General features: G+C 38.2%; 3 protein-coding genes across 3 annotated transcripts in view; all 3 read right to left on the reverse strand.

Moving 5' to 3' along the window:
* The window catches only part of LOC105176196 (embryogenesis-associated protein EMB8), a 6,156-nt gene extending 1,217 nt beyond the window's left edge, over positions 1 to 4,939 (reverse strand). The window contains exons 1-12 of the mRNA XM_011098928.2: positions 4,428 to 4,939; positions 3,722 to 3,811; positions 3,578 to 3,639; positions 2,939 to 3,045; positions 2,614 to 2,703; positions 2,109 to 2,231; positions 1,947 to 2,024; positions 1,530 to 1,615; positions 1,316 to 1,364; positions 662 to 718; positions 421 to 551; positions 245 to 328 (exon numbers count right to left, since the gene is read on the reverse strand). Coding sequence (XP_011097230.1) covers positions 245 to 328; positions 421 to 551; positions 662 to 718; positions 1,316 to 1,364; positions 1,530 to 1,615; positions 1,947 to 2,024; positions 2,109 to 2,231; positions 2,614 to 2,703; positions 2,939 to 3,045; positions 3,578 to 3,639; positions 3,722 to 3,811; positions 4,428 to 4,687 — 1,217 coding nt within the window. The 5' untranslated portion in view covers positions 4,688 to 4,939. The remainder of the gene's footprint in view (positions 1 to 244; positions 329 to 420; positions 552 to 661; positions 719 to 1,315; positions 1,365 to 1,529; positions 1,616 to 1,946; positions 2,025 to 2,108; positions 2,232 to 2,613; positions 2,704 to 2,938; positions 3,046 to 3,577; positions 3,640 to 3,721; positions 3,812 to 4,427) is intronic.
* On the reverse strand, positions 7,011 to 9,306 carry LOC105176204 (sucrose transport protein SUC2-like). The gene is made up of 4 exons (XM_011098937.2): positions 7,880 to 9,306; positions 7,733 to 7,796; positions 7,576 to 7,619; positions 7,011 to 7,495 (listed from the first exon to the last, which is right to left on the reverse strand). Exons 1-4 carry the CDS (start codon positions 9,116 to 9,118, stop codon positions 7,343 to 7,345), a joined length of 1,500 nt encoding a protein of 499 aa, XP_011097239.1. The 5' UTR covers positions 9,119 to 9,306; the 3' UTR covers positions 7,011 to 7,342.
* LOC105176216 (sucrose transport protein SUC2) lies at positions 9,730 to 13,574 on the reverse strand. The gene is made up of 5 exons (XM_011098947.2): positions 13,007 to 13,574; positions 12,129 to 12,893; positions 10,627 to 10,690; positions 10,497 to 10,540; positions 9,730 to 10,183 (listed from the first exon to the last, which is right to left on the reverse strand). The coding sequence occupies exons 1-5, from the start codon at positions 13,472 to 13,474 to the stop codon at positions 10,004 to 10,006; spliced, it is 1,521 nt and encodes a 506-aa protein (XP_011097249.1). The 5' UTR covers positions 13,475 to 13,574; the 3' UTR covers positions 9,730 to 10,003.

The following is a 13,740-nucleotide window of genomic DNA, read 5'->3' on the forward strand; positions in this document are numbered from 1 at the left end:
TTTGATGCATTACATATATTATATACTTCATTCCACAGTAAAAGCATCCTAACCAAGATGAAATATCAGCAAGTGGTGAAATGCCTAAAGTAAAAGACATCAAAACTTAAGCATGACGGATGATGTTTAGGCAGAAGAAGATGATTTTGACAAAATTTTATGTTCTCTCAATGCACAATCTGCAACATGGAGAAGCTAAGGTGTATCATGGAAACAAAATTGTCAGGTTGAAAGAATTAATTACCACAGGCCAGATCCAGTTAGGCCTTCAAAGAAAGCCAGATGTCCACCATGTTGCGTTGTAGCCAAGACAACATTTTTGTTTGCTCTGCAACAAAAAAATTAGTATTACTAAGCATACCGAGTAAAATGAGAGAAAGGGATTTAACACTTCTCTGTTGTCAAGATAAGAAACAGTACCGGCATTCATCCCAAGGAATGGCTTCTCTCGTGCACACTGGATCGTCCAATGCACTTATGCAGAGGAGTGGGACTGAAACTTGCCCGATGAAGGATGAACTGCTACATCGCCTATAGTATGTATCCACGGTCTTGGAGAAAGAAGAGATGTTTCAGTATGTTAATGATACAGTCTGCATCCAGAGTTCGGAGGAGAGGAAGTATCTTTGACATGCTTTGAAAATTTTAAGAGAGATGGTACCTCATAGTTCCCGACAAGACATGTGGCATGGGTATCAAAATCTCGAATAGAGCGTGACTGCAGAAAGCATAATGAAATTTGTTAGTGCCCAGGAAGCAAGACATCTTTACCATATTCACTAAATTATGGAACAAAAAATGTCAACAGAGGAAACCAATGCTCTATGATGCGATCACACAAGATTGCAACAAAAAGAGCCCAATTCAAACCCTGATTCTAACTGGAAGAAACGTTCAGAACAATATATACTTACATAATCTTTGTAAAAATCATTAAAGTAGAAACAGAAAGAACTATTTTTGACATACAATAAATGTTTCATTTTGAAAAGACAAGGAAGCCCAGAATTCTGCTGAAGCTAGGTGTGGAAGCCATTAATTTTGTACAGAACAAATCCAACCAGGAAAAATTCTTGCAAGATGAACCATGAGAAATATAGAAGAACAAGACTCGTGAAAAAGATACTTTGGGTTTCAGCAACTACTTCCCTTTAAATCAACAGCACAAATATTAAATTCAGTTGTAACCTAAATACTACGATAATTTATAAATCGAAAATACCGGCAAAATCTCAGAATTCGCACACTTGCCAGACAATGCTGAACCAAACAACACAAGTTGAGGCCCAGAAAAGAACATACTGTGGAAACTAACCTTTTTAATACCATCCCAGTTAGCAAGTCGAGAATAACGGGTTTCATGTCTGCAGCACGAAACAAGTATAATATATGTGTAAGTTTATAAATTTCTTAACCATACCCCAAACAGTATCTGAATCCTTCAATCTGTTTGAATCCCAAAGACTTAAATTCCCTGGAAAATTTAATAATCTTGTTAAGAATCAGGTAAGATAGGCAATGCAACGTACAGCTGTGCATAACCTTGAAGACCAATGGTAAGAGCTCTGTCATATAACTTTTGGATAAGCCTTCGGCATATAAACCTGGAACCAATCTGGGAATGCAGAAATGGAGGTTAGAAAATTCAGATTAACATATATTACAAGAAAAATGTTGCAGCTAGGACTTCACAATGCAGCTACTAGACATATCTTAGAAAGTAAAGCTTTATAGCTACCTTACCTTCAAAATCTATATTTAAACAGTGTACAACTACGGTCACAAAGAAGAAGTGCTTCCTAGTACCAACTCAGTAAACTTATCAGAGTATGCACATTAAATCATATGAACCCTACCAATCAGAGTAGTATCACTGGGTCTAATAATCACTGACGAAAACAGTTCATAGACCTTTATCCTAATTCTACTAATTCCAATAAACTGACCAAGAGATCCCAAGGAGAGCAAACTGCTGCAGCACCTGCAATCGGAACATTCTCCCCTTCCTCTCCGAGATATTTTACCTAGCACCAACAATGTGAAATGCATGTCAGTTACCAACATTCTTATTGCCTCATAAAGAGGGAAGTGATATAGCGTTACTGTACCAAAATGTTTGCTCCAATACTAGTTCCCACAACAAACAATGGAGCTGCAGAATATTCTTGATGTAGGTACGTAATGACTTCACGCACATCTTCGGTCCATCCAGCATTGTAGAAGCAATCAGACTGCAGAAATATCACCATTCAAATTGAAGTCACATACAGGATGGCTGACCGAAATCAAATTTTCAGTGAGAAACCCGAATAGGCTAAAATTAAGAGTTCCATGTATTCTTATTGCCAACTGGAAAATTACCAAAAAAAAGAAATTCTGAAAGCCAAGGAAAAAAGACAAAAAGACAATCAAATACGTCAGAAGGCTAGCCAATAGATACTATGACTTCAAGTTCCAAATTAGATACATGAAAGGTGCTCATATCAAAAGATAAAATGCCGTCACATATTTAGAAACAATACTTTTCAAAGAGACAACTGTCAGTTACAAATAATGCTTCAGTGAAACTGAATGATATTGTGCAAGTAATTTTACAGTGTCTTCAGTACTCACAGTAACTGAGACACCACCTAGTCCTCGGTGATTGCTGACAACCACATTCCATCCCTGTTTTGCCGTATAGAAGACAAGGTGTTTCATATACTGCAGCATGCAGAAAAGTTCATTTAAATAATAATGCATTACAAAGAAAAGGATTCTGTGTACCTGTGTTAATTATCACAAAAGAAGCAAGAACAGCCTTATGGAGTCATTTCACATTTTTCACATCGATATGCAACTAATAAAATTAATAACCAAAGGGGAGACAATAAAAAATATCGGTGATCATTAGAACACAAGCTTCTTGTAACAATTGGCAGCAATATCCTAAGCTTACAGGAGAAGCCGAATCACTTGTTAGTCCTGGGACCATAACCACAATAGGAGTTGCATCATCCTTACTCATGGCATGATTATTTTGAAATGCCGCTTCAGACACTGCCACTAAAGCAAACAGAAGATAAAAAAAAATGGAATTTAACACCAATAGATTAATCCAAACATTCCAATTTACTGTAGAAACAGAACTCAAATAAGGCCAGTTGGAGTAAAATAACAGAAATAGAATAATTGTTTCACAATATTTTGGATTCATAATTGTTTCACAATTATGGTAATATGATGCCTTTTTTCTTCAAGTATTGATATCCTAGACAAGCATGCATACTGTGAATATCTGATTGATTATTTGAAACTATAACACCCATGAGATATTGGTTTCTGTATAAGTAAGCGATACAAAAATGAGAAATCCGAAAAGGATTCAAAATTTGGAAGTCTGATTTTGCCAGAGAAACTAGTAAGCAATTAAACATGAAAAGTACTATGGGACAGCTATTTAGAAAGACAAGCAATTTAAGCAACTGATACTTTGAAACTCACTAAACCTATGCGTAACATTCTTACTGCAAACTATCAGTGTATGCCTGTGTGCTGTGTATCAGCTATATGCATCAGCCATAGTTAAGCTCCTTACCATCAGAATGCATTAGCCAATCCAGAGCAAAAATCCCACCATCAGATGCATGAAACATCTGTCTGAGAACCATATAGACACATCAGAGAGGTAATAATCAAAATTACGATCAGAAAAATAACTTATTTTTCCACGAAACCTCACCTTCTATAGGTAAACACTGGTGGCCTTCCAAAGAAGTTCACGAAAGAAGTTTGGAAATGTGGACTTGACAGCCAGGGTGTAGCCAAGTACCTATCCAGTTCAAGTATTACAACAGCATATAGAGAGCATATCATCAAAAATTAACCTAAATAAAATGGACATTACAAATAAAACATCAATAAAGACAACGATGAAGTGGCTTTCAGCAATGTCATAGATACAGATACTCCTTGTTTCCCTGTCAACTACATCCAACCACATAGAGAGAACCGCATTTGTTGAAAACAAATTGTGCTCATAAACCCGGAAATTCAATCATTCTTGATGAATCAACTCCATCAAGAATCATAAAGAATCATTCTTTTTCGGAAAACCACGAGTTTTGTGCATTAATTTTATTCATCACCTAGTTCTTTTCTGCTAGCAACTTCTCACTTGAGGATTTTGCGGTTAACCACCACCAACCAAATAATAAGTTAGATGTAGTTTCACGGGGCTCTGAGCATCTTAAACCATCTATATATAAAATACCTATTGATGAAATGCCATCAGATTTCGGCACCGCAGAGATCCCAATAGCTTATTTTCTCTCCTTGTGATATCTATCCAATTCAAACTATTAAACAACCACATTTTCAACCACCTCCATCAACACTACATCCGAAAACAGAACAAATGAAAATGAGGCTCTTTTTGCAACTCTTACCTTCCATGAAGCGTCCTACACTTGGACACAACACCATGATAAATCTCCGAGCTGGGGTTGTACGTCAAGAACACAGGTCCCCCCCGAAACCCAGTAAAAAGATCCTGAAAAAAATGAAACTCCAAATAATTGTAGAGTAAAACAAGGCACAAGAGAAGCAACCCCACCAAATAGTGCGATAAGGGTATTGCTAAAGCGGACTTGAAAAGGAATTCGTAGGCCACGGCCGGCTTTTCAAGAATTGCTTCCGAGCAATCCATGGAGCAAATGAGTGACGATTTTGATTAGGAAAACATGCAATTTTGAAGAAGTGAGAGAGTGGGTTAGAGTTGTCTTTGGGGAAAGGTTCGGTGAAATTGGTTAGGAAGTTCGAAGATCTTGATGTAACGTTTTCCTGTGTTTCTGGTGTTACACATAAATGTCACTAAATAATGCAAGCAGACACACAGCGAAGGTACGTGTTGATGGTAGAAGAAAAGGCGTGGAGGTCCTGGTGCAGTTTCTCATGTTCTGTAATTTAAAGTTTGAACCTAAGTCGCATGTAAATTTCATTTAAAAAATATCCATCTTAACAAAAGCAGACCGGAAAAGTTGCATTTTATATACCATACGATAAAGTATATTACATTTTTTGTTCCACAAATTATGGAATTAGTACATTTAATCCACAGCTACTCCAATAAAATTTAGTATAATTATGAATTGGCTCTTGAAGCTCAATAATTATTATTTTTTGATAATTCATTTTAATGGAATCTTTTAATTATTAAAGAAAAAGAGTAAATTACAACCATCTTTTGTTAGGTTTGACATAATTATGAATACATCATCATTGTTTGAAAAATTACCAATATTTCCCTGATTTTAATGGCCGTTCAACAATTAATCCAATTCGTTAGGTTTCTATCCAAAATGCTCTTGTAGATTAAAAATTATAATTTTTTTTAAAAAAAAATTATGGACTAAATGATAATTCTTTTATAATTTTTAAAATTTTTTATTCACATCATTCGATTTTTTTTATAAGTTTTAAACTTAAATAAAAAATAAAAAAAATACAGTAAGGGTAAAATTGATAATTTCATACTTCCATCCAAAAATGACATAATTTCGTCAAATATAAAGAAAATATTTATAATTTTTCAAATTTTAGGAAAGATTATTGTAATTTATCTTAAAAAAATCTTAAGAAAAACATGATCTGCATTAAATGCGTAGTTGCTGACTTGGAGGAATTCCTCTGCCTAAAACACGACAGGAACAGTGTCAGCTTATATAGGCGCAACATGTAAAATTGAAAATTTAAACAAGGATAGTATAAGTATATTTTGTATGGTTTAAAAAATTATATTTAGTATTTTTATTTAATAAATAAATTTATTTATTAATTTAAATTTAATGAATTTTTTTATATCAATTAAAAAAAAAGAATTGAATGAAAATTCATATTTTACCCTAAATTAATTTATTATAATTTATTGCAGGTCAAATAAATTTTTTTTTTTTTTATCGAACTATCATTTTACATACTCAAATATTAATGCATGTGAGGGGGTGCACTTTTAATTTTATAATGTAGTTTTGTCAGAAAAGGATTTATTTATTTACAATAAATCTGTAGGTCAATTGGGGATAAATATGAAATTTTATTCAATTTTTTTATTGATATCAGCAAATTTAATAAATTTTACTAATAAAAGGATCTACTTATTGAGTTTAAACAATATCAAGAATACTATATGTAATTTCTTAAACTACAATGAATTCCTTTAAATAAAGAAGACAATTGAGAGATGGAGGGGGAGGGTTCGAGATTAAACCTAAGGAAGTGTATATAGCAAGGAACTTGAGGAGATTTGAGCATGAAGAGAGGACTCCCGTCACGTTGGCCTTTTTTATTGTGGAAGATGTCAAACAACGCATCCTTAATATTAACCTAGCCACGTCTGTTAGTATATGTGCCTTATTTAGATTATGACATATTACTTGGTCTGTCGAGGGAGAAACCAACTAAAAAATTTTATTGTACTATTGTGTGTTTTTTATTAATGAAAATTACGTTTACCAAAAAAAAAAAAAAAAGTGTATATAGCACATCAATTATGGTACGTGTGCGTGAGCTGGTGAGTGTTAAAAATATACTATGGAGCTCGTTTACTTTAAGGGAGTTGGGCTGATGCAAATGGGCCGGCCCGCGCCCCTGATTTGGACCGATAGAATTGAATTCCCTGAAGGCCCACCTACTTGTGAGTTGAGCGAATTTACATTTGTAACACCCATTTAGTTAAAAAATGTCCGTTAATGGATTCAATAGAAACGGGTGGGGATGTGGGATATGGATGACATTTCATTACTTCCGGGTGGTGGTAATGGCATGCACCTCAGCATGTGATCCAGTGCATGATCTTAGGCTGAATGTAACATCGGAATTTACTGCAACAACAACTTCTAACAATGACAAAGACTGTCGTCTGTTTCTTTCGTTTTGAATCAACCGATAATGATGATCCACCGATGGTGCCAACAACAAGAACCGGCCGAGTTTTCCAGGAGAGGGGAAGAGGTATGTGTCAGAGGCAAAAGTGTATAAAGATCAATACATAACAAGCTTTCTCCTTCCGTCAACATTTCACTTCTGTACAGCTTAAAGACAGACTATTATTAAACAAAATTGAATAAAAAGAAAAGGAAAAAAAAATTTTTTTACAACATTTGCAAATTCGGTTGAGTTGTTCCGCGCCACTATAAGTTTTGATACGTGGAACGTTGGACTCTACCAAAATATTGCTCTTTGGTATAAACAAATGTAAACATATTCACAACAAAGAAGAATTAGACTATTTTTTAATTTACAAGACTTCGATGCTGAAAAGTGAAGTTATGCTTCAAAATCGGGTGATGTTCTGTACAAAATTTCATATTTGAATGTTGCTTTGCGATTCAGCTGGGGGCAATTTGAAAGCGGCAATGCCTCCAATTGCTGCTGCAATACCTCCCCACACGAACGCAGGTAGATTGCTGCCCCCGAATAATGCATCCAGCGGTCCGCTAACCAGACTCACTATTATCTGCTTCCATCACGTTTGGAACTTGTTATGGTCTAATTCTATTCCAGACTAGATTTGGCTGAGAAAGGAATGAAACTTACTTGTGGAATCACAATGGCGAGATTGAGAAGCCCCAGCGCAAGCCCTTTAAAGAAAAAAAAAGAGGAGAACGATAACGGTGTGTTAGAACATTGCTCTGAGAAAAGATCCATAGACGAAAGTATAGGCGTATACGGCCTAATCTTGTCGAACACTTGCCTTGGCCAGTTGCGGTGTCCTTGGAGTATATGGAAGCCAGAGCAAAAGGGATGCTATAGGTGACCTGCAAGATTGCAGACGACACAAAGTCAGGCTTGAATTAGGAGCTATTGTTGAGAGTAGGTTATGGGAGTAATAAGAACTCACCGCTTGTGGTATACCCAACACAGCAAAGATAGCAAAACAAGATGCTTTAACTTCAGTGGGAGGATGAACAAGTGCATTGCCGTTAGCATCTCTAGCATTCTCAGCAATGTTGGTGACAACCACTGTCATTCCCATGCAGATTGCAACAATGAAATTGCAGATGCTCCAGAGGCGGCTAACGTTGCCTAGTAAGCGTATCAACAACTCCAAGAATAGGGAGACGAACCCCAATACGGCTACATAAAACATTAGTCCAAATGCTCCTGCACGGACCCCGTCGTTGTACAGCTTAATCTGCTCAGGGCTTCCCATAGCTTGTCCTCCGTATATTTCCTTGCCAACCCAATCGGTGTCGTATAGGGTAAATGGGAAGATTCCTATCCAATTGAGGGCTGTCACCATATACAAGATCCAAATTGGCCTTGGTGTGCTTTTAGCAGCTATTATTATCTGCATGAGAAACGAGGGGGGCTTCTCTTCTGCACCCTGATTTTCTTGCCAGTACAGCAGACAGGATGGATCGAGTCTTTCCTCCTCCACGAAAACAACAACGATTGTTACTATGAATATTGTGAGGAGAACAGATATAAGGAAGCAAGTCTTGATATTAGCACAGTTGAGATCACAAGCTTCAGTGCTCGTGAATGGCAGAAGTTGATGAATTTCCCCATAGGACCCTGCAGCATAGCCCAAGATGCTTCCTACAGACATGAAGAACGCAAACATGGCATTCCCTATTGTCACCAAAGCATCATTTTGGCATGAGACATCAGCCAAAAGGGCTCTGCAAGGACCTTGAATCATGTTGTTTGAGACGTCTAGGAACCAAAATCCGAGTACAAATATTGTGATTGCTCCGTGTTTAACCCCTGGTTCCAGAGAATCACCTAACTGTCGGCCTAGATCAGCAGCAAAGCCTATAAGCAGGACACCAATGGAGAGGAGGACAGTGCCTGACACAAGAAACGGGCGTCGCCGCCCGAAAGGGGAAGTGCACCGATCGCTGTGGTGACCGATTATTGGCTGGACAACCAAACCAGATATAGGACCGCAGAGCCAAATTAAGGATACCCACTTATGTTTCAGGCCTAAGAGTTGTGTGTATGGAGTCAAAAGCGACAGCTGCAACGCCCACCCGAACTGTACGCCGACTGCTACCGACGCTACCAGCGCTAGTTTCTTTATGATGTTTACATCAGGAGGTGGAATCTGAGACTCAATAGTATCATCGAAAACCATATTCGTTTGCTCAACAATATGGTTTTTGCTAATAATATTACGAGCCCAAGATATTATCCAACCAAATGAATGCACACACACTCCGTATCTAGATAGACAAAAAATCTTGTCTTACTATGTGAGTGCGTGCACGTTTCTTTCTGATGGTGGATTGTAAATCAAGAAAATTCTCAACTCAACAGAAATACAATAATTCTTATGGGAGCATATATTTGGAGAATTCTTGTGTGGATGGAAAATCATAACAACCTTTTTCCCTTCTCATTTTGGACCATTAAATTACAATTACAAGGATGCAAAATTTTCACCTCTAACCTCCAAGCGCGTATTCTATATAAGAAGGGTCCATACCATATGCCAAACTCTTGGCAGATCAAGATCAAGCTAAAAGCGCAACAATACTGAGCATGTCAAGTATCCCAATTTTCATGATCAATGTTGTTGGCCTGCGCAATCTTGGCAACTTGGCTTGATTCAGCATATGTTTTTAACTTCTCAAGAATTGAATCTTATGCCAAGACTTTGAACAAATTGAGATGCTGAACATATATCAGAAAAAAGAACAACGGTAAAGATTTAAAAAAAAGAACTAAAGATTTAAATCAAGAAAGTCCCAAACGTAAATGTAATTGCTCTGGAATTCGGATAAATGATTTCAAGACCTTCATAATGAAATAGAAAACTAGTTTAGGCATCCCCGGAAGACCATACTTAACAGTCATACCAATATCACGCTTAGCGTTTACAAATCTGGCCATAGTTTCTGACAGAAAGAAAGCACTAGATGGCCCGGGGGTGGGGGGCAACAAAAATTACAATCCCCAGAAAAACGAGATGCGAACAACTTCAAGCCCGGAAAGAGAACTTAAATGCGACGTAAACATTTCAGTGAAATCCTCCGACGGTCATAGCCTTAGCTGCTGCAACATCATCAGGCGGTGACGGCAGCATGACGAGGGATAAAATACCACTCACCGCGGCTGCAATGGCACCCACCACGAACGCTGGTAAGTTACCACCTCCAAACAATTCATCCCATGGCCCACTAGCCACAGACACCACCATCTGCAAGAAACAAACAAACAATGCAGAGATACATACAAATCAGTTCAGTCTGATCACTCTGTTTGACATGTTACTTGCTTTGGCAGTTTCCCAGTTGAAGTTAAAAGTGGGAACTTTATGCCATACTAATAAGATGGCATCTTTTTTTGTGTGTATTCTTCTTCTATACACCTTTATTCTTTGAGATTGGGAGACAGAAAAGTCAAATGGACAAACATGCCACACTGACATAATCTACAGAGAATAGAAATTTCTGTTGATCCGTTATGGACAAACATACTGCTCTGTGGCCAATATGGTAATAAAATATTACCTGTGGTATGACTATTGCAAGATTCAGAACTCCAAGCGACAGACCTGACCATGTGATTCATCACAATCAGCTCAGAACAATAAACTGAAAAGAATCTTTATTTAATAGAAAAAAGATTTGAACTTTTTACCTTGTCCTGAACCAGAATTACTGGAAAATATGGAAGCCAAAGCAAATGGGATGCTGTAAGTTACCTAAACAAGAGAAATAAGTGGTGTTTTAGAGCAGGAGGTTATAAGTCAATTTGGTAATAATACTATGAATAATCAATCAGCCAATCTTGATGAGCAGACAAGGCTGGCTCCACATGATGAAACAGAAACACCGTGATGGAGGGCCCCAGAAAGCAAAGTGCATTCAACAGCTTATTCGCCAATAAACAATCTATTTAAAAAGCAATTACGGGATCAATGATGATTTCTATGGAAATAAATCTGAATTATTCAAGAAGTGGTTCTTCCATTCATTACCAGTGGTGCTGGACATACCACTTTTTTTTACCAAAGTCAACAACTCAATCAACCACCATGTACCCCAACAACAAGGAAAGCAAAATGGAATTTTGTGCATGCGCATCTCTCTCTATTTCTTCTTCTTTTTCTTTCTTTTAATAAAATCAACATGTGTATCTTTTGTGGAATGAAGTCTTGCCAAGTACCACAACACCCATCATTACAAGAGGACATTCAATGTGCCTTAGCATGTGCGCAACTGTAGATAAACTTGCTTTTGACAATATCTTCATCATGATAACCAAACGGGACCTAATTATTACTTTTTGGGCAGGCAGCTATACTACCAAATTTGGTTATTGTCTTTGTATTTGGGATTAATTTATGATGTGTGAATACCTGTATAATTGTAGGTACGATATTTCTTGGATACATATTTAATAATTAAAACACACACTCACACACAACAATTCTAATATATGTATGACATTTATATGAGATTAATGATATGAATGACAATTTATTGTTTATCTTATGATAACAAATTTGCATTGCATTTTATATGTTTCTTTGAATTCGAATCTATCTCAAGAATAATTTAATATAGTGCCAAAACTATAGTTATTGCTATTTTTTCCCAACCCAAAAGAGGGAAATTAAAAGCAATTCGCTCTTATCTGCTCCACATTATTGTACATTGTGGCCTAATGAAAAAATTGACAAGTGCCTATTAAGAACCAAATCAACACGGATAGATGTTTGAATTGCTTAAGCATTGAGCCAAACTATAGATGGGATGCTTTGACAATATTTAGAAACAACCAAAACAACACAACCTTTTCTTGTTGGGATCTTTAGCTATTTGCCAAATTTGAGCATTATCTCCAAAAACTCTCTTCTACTCCACACCCAATTATTTGCCAAATCTATTAATGAACTTTTTTCTAGTGTTCACACTCCAAATCTTATAATAATTTGCGCATAAAAAATTAAAATAGACATAATTTTAGCATGATAAATTTTTATATCTATCTTTTTATGTGAGAATTATATATAACGGGATTTTAATTGTATGTATTTTATGAAATTTTAGGACTAAAGTTGTCTAAAACAAATATAGCACTTGAGGTATGTAATTTATTCTTGATTTGAAAATATCGATTGGATTAAGAGTACTCACTGCTAGAGGAATGCCAAGGACGGCGAAAAGGGCCAAAGCTCCAACCTTTATACCCACCGCCGGGGGTGCAGTGGCACCGGAGGCCGGCCGGCCGCGCTCCGCTAACTTGGTGATCAAAACAGTCATGGCCAAACAAATTGCCAACAAAAAGTTGACCGCACCCCACAATTTCTTCACCCGGCGAGGCCTACGCGCCAAGAATTGAACCCCAAGGGAAGCTAAGCCCAAGACTATAGAGTTGATCATCAACCCCAATGCACCGGCGCGTACTCCATGATCGTACAGCTTTGTCCCCACCTCACCTCCGTACACCTCCCTTCCCATCCAATCAGTGTCGAATAACAGGAAAGGGAACCAAGCAACCCAATTCAGACACGTCACCAGCAGCAAAATCCACATCGTCCGGGGCAAGTCCTTCAGCGCACCGAATAACTCCCCAAACACCGGAATCTTCCCCTTCTTAGCCACTGCCGTCTGTTCCGGCGCGGCGGCGGGTGCGGTTTCACGAACAATGGTGAGTGCGAGTACTGTCATAGTCAACAGAAGAGCTATGGAGATGAAAAAACAGCTCTTGAGGTTCGCACAGTACAAGTCGCAGGCTTCGGTTTTGGAGAATGGGAAGATCTTGTATAGGCTGGTGTATGAACCCGCGGCGTAGCCTAGAACATTGCCGACCGCCATGAAAAAGGAGAACAAAGCATTAGCGGTGCTCATTTTTCTCGCATTTCCGCCGGATAAATCAGCCAAAAATGCCCTACACGGCCCCTGCAAAAACACCAAAAAGAAAAAGGGGAAGGGGGGAACAATCAGAATCCAATTAACCTAACCAGCTCGAAAAATAACCGAATTCTCCCCCATGATTTTGTACGTATAATTACCTGCAACATGTTATTTGCAACATCTAGAATCCAAAACCCAACCACGAAAACAGCAATAGCCCTAGGCTTCGGACCCTTGCCAAGAGAATCACCCGCCGCATGTCCCAAATCAGCAGCGAAACCAATAAGAAAGACAGCCACCGCAACAAGGCCGGCACCGGCGGTGATGAATGGTCGGCGCCGCCCAAACCGGGAGGTACAGTTGTCACTGTAGTAGCCGACTATGGGCTGGACTAACAAACCAGAAATGGGGCCACACAGCCAAATGAAGGCCGCCCAAGCGTGGGGTATGCCCAGTAACTGCACGTAAGGAGTCAAAAGGGAGAGCTGCAGTGCCCACCCGAATTGCACCCCCGCGGCTATCGCAGCCACGAGGATGATCTTCCGCAGCGGCTCCGCCGGCGTAGGCGGCTGCTGTAGCTGGAAGGACGACGGGGCATTGTTTTTCACTTCACCCCCAACCTCCATGAAGCTGTCTGTATAAGTTTGGTCGACCTCACCTTCTCTTTGTATCTCTGTGTATGTATATATCTACATGCAGAGGGGCTCAGGACTTTTGGAGTAGTACTGAAATGGGAATGGGATATGGGGGTATTTATAATGGTTTTGGCGGGGAAGGAAAGTGGGGGGTGGGGTGGGGTAGGGGGGGCCTTATCCATATGGGATTTTGTGGAAAAAGTAAAAGAAGAAAAGGTTGAAATTTAGGGTCGATGTAAGGTTTAATAAATTGAATA

Source organism: Sesamum indicum, linkage group LG2, assembly GCF_000512975.1.
Source record: "Sesamum indicum cultivar Zhongzhi No. 13 linkage group LG2, S_indicum_v1.0, whole genome shotgun sequence".
In the NCBI taxonomy this organism is placed as follows: Eukaryota; Viridiplantae; Streptophyta; class Magnoliopsida; order Lamiales; family Pedaliaceae; genus Sesamum; species Sesamum indicum.

What these genes read in the sequence shown, in the direction of transcription:
- LOC105176204 (XM_011098937.2), bottom strand. Translation starts at nt 9,118, where the DNA reads ATGGTTTTCGATGATACTATTGAGTCTCAGATTCCACCTCCTGATGTA. An exon ending in TGTTGGGTATACCACAAGCG is followed by an intron (nt 7,797 to 7,879) that starts GTGAGTTCTTAT and finishes GCAATCTTGCAG; the next exon opens with GTCACCTATAGCATCCCTTT. An exon ending in GGACACCGCAACTGGCCAAG is followed by an intron (nt 7,620 to 7,732) that starts GCAAGTGTTCGA and finishes TTTTCTTTAAAG; the next exon opens with GGCTTGCGCTGGGGCTTCTC.
- LOC105176216 (XM_011098947.2), bottom strand. Translation starts at nt 13,474, where the DNA reads ATGGAGGTTGGGGGTGAAGTGAAAAACAATGCCCCGTCGTCCTTCCAG. An exon ending in TCCTTGGCATTCCTCTAGCA is followed by an intron (nt 10,691 to 12,128) that starts GTGAGTACTCTT and finishes TCTCTTGTTTAG; the next exon opens with GTAACTTACAGCATCCCATT. An exon ending in TTGCAATAGTCATACCACAG is followed by an intron (nt 10,184 to 10,496) that starts GTAATATTTTAT and finishes TGTTTCTTGCAG; the next exon opens with ATGGTGGTGTCTGTGGCTAG.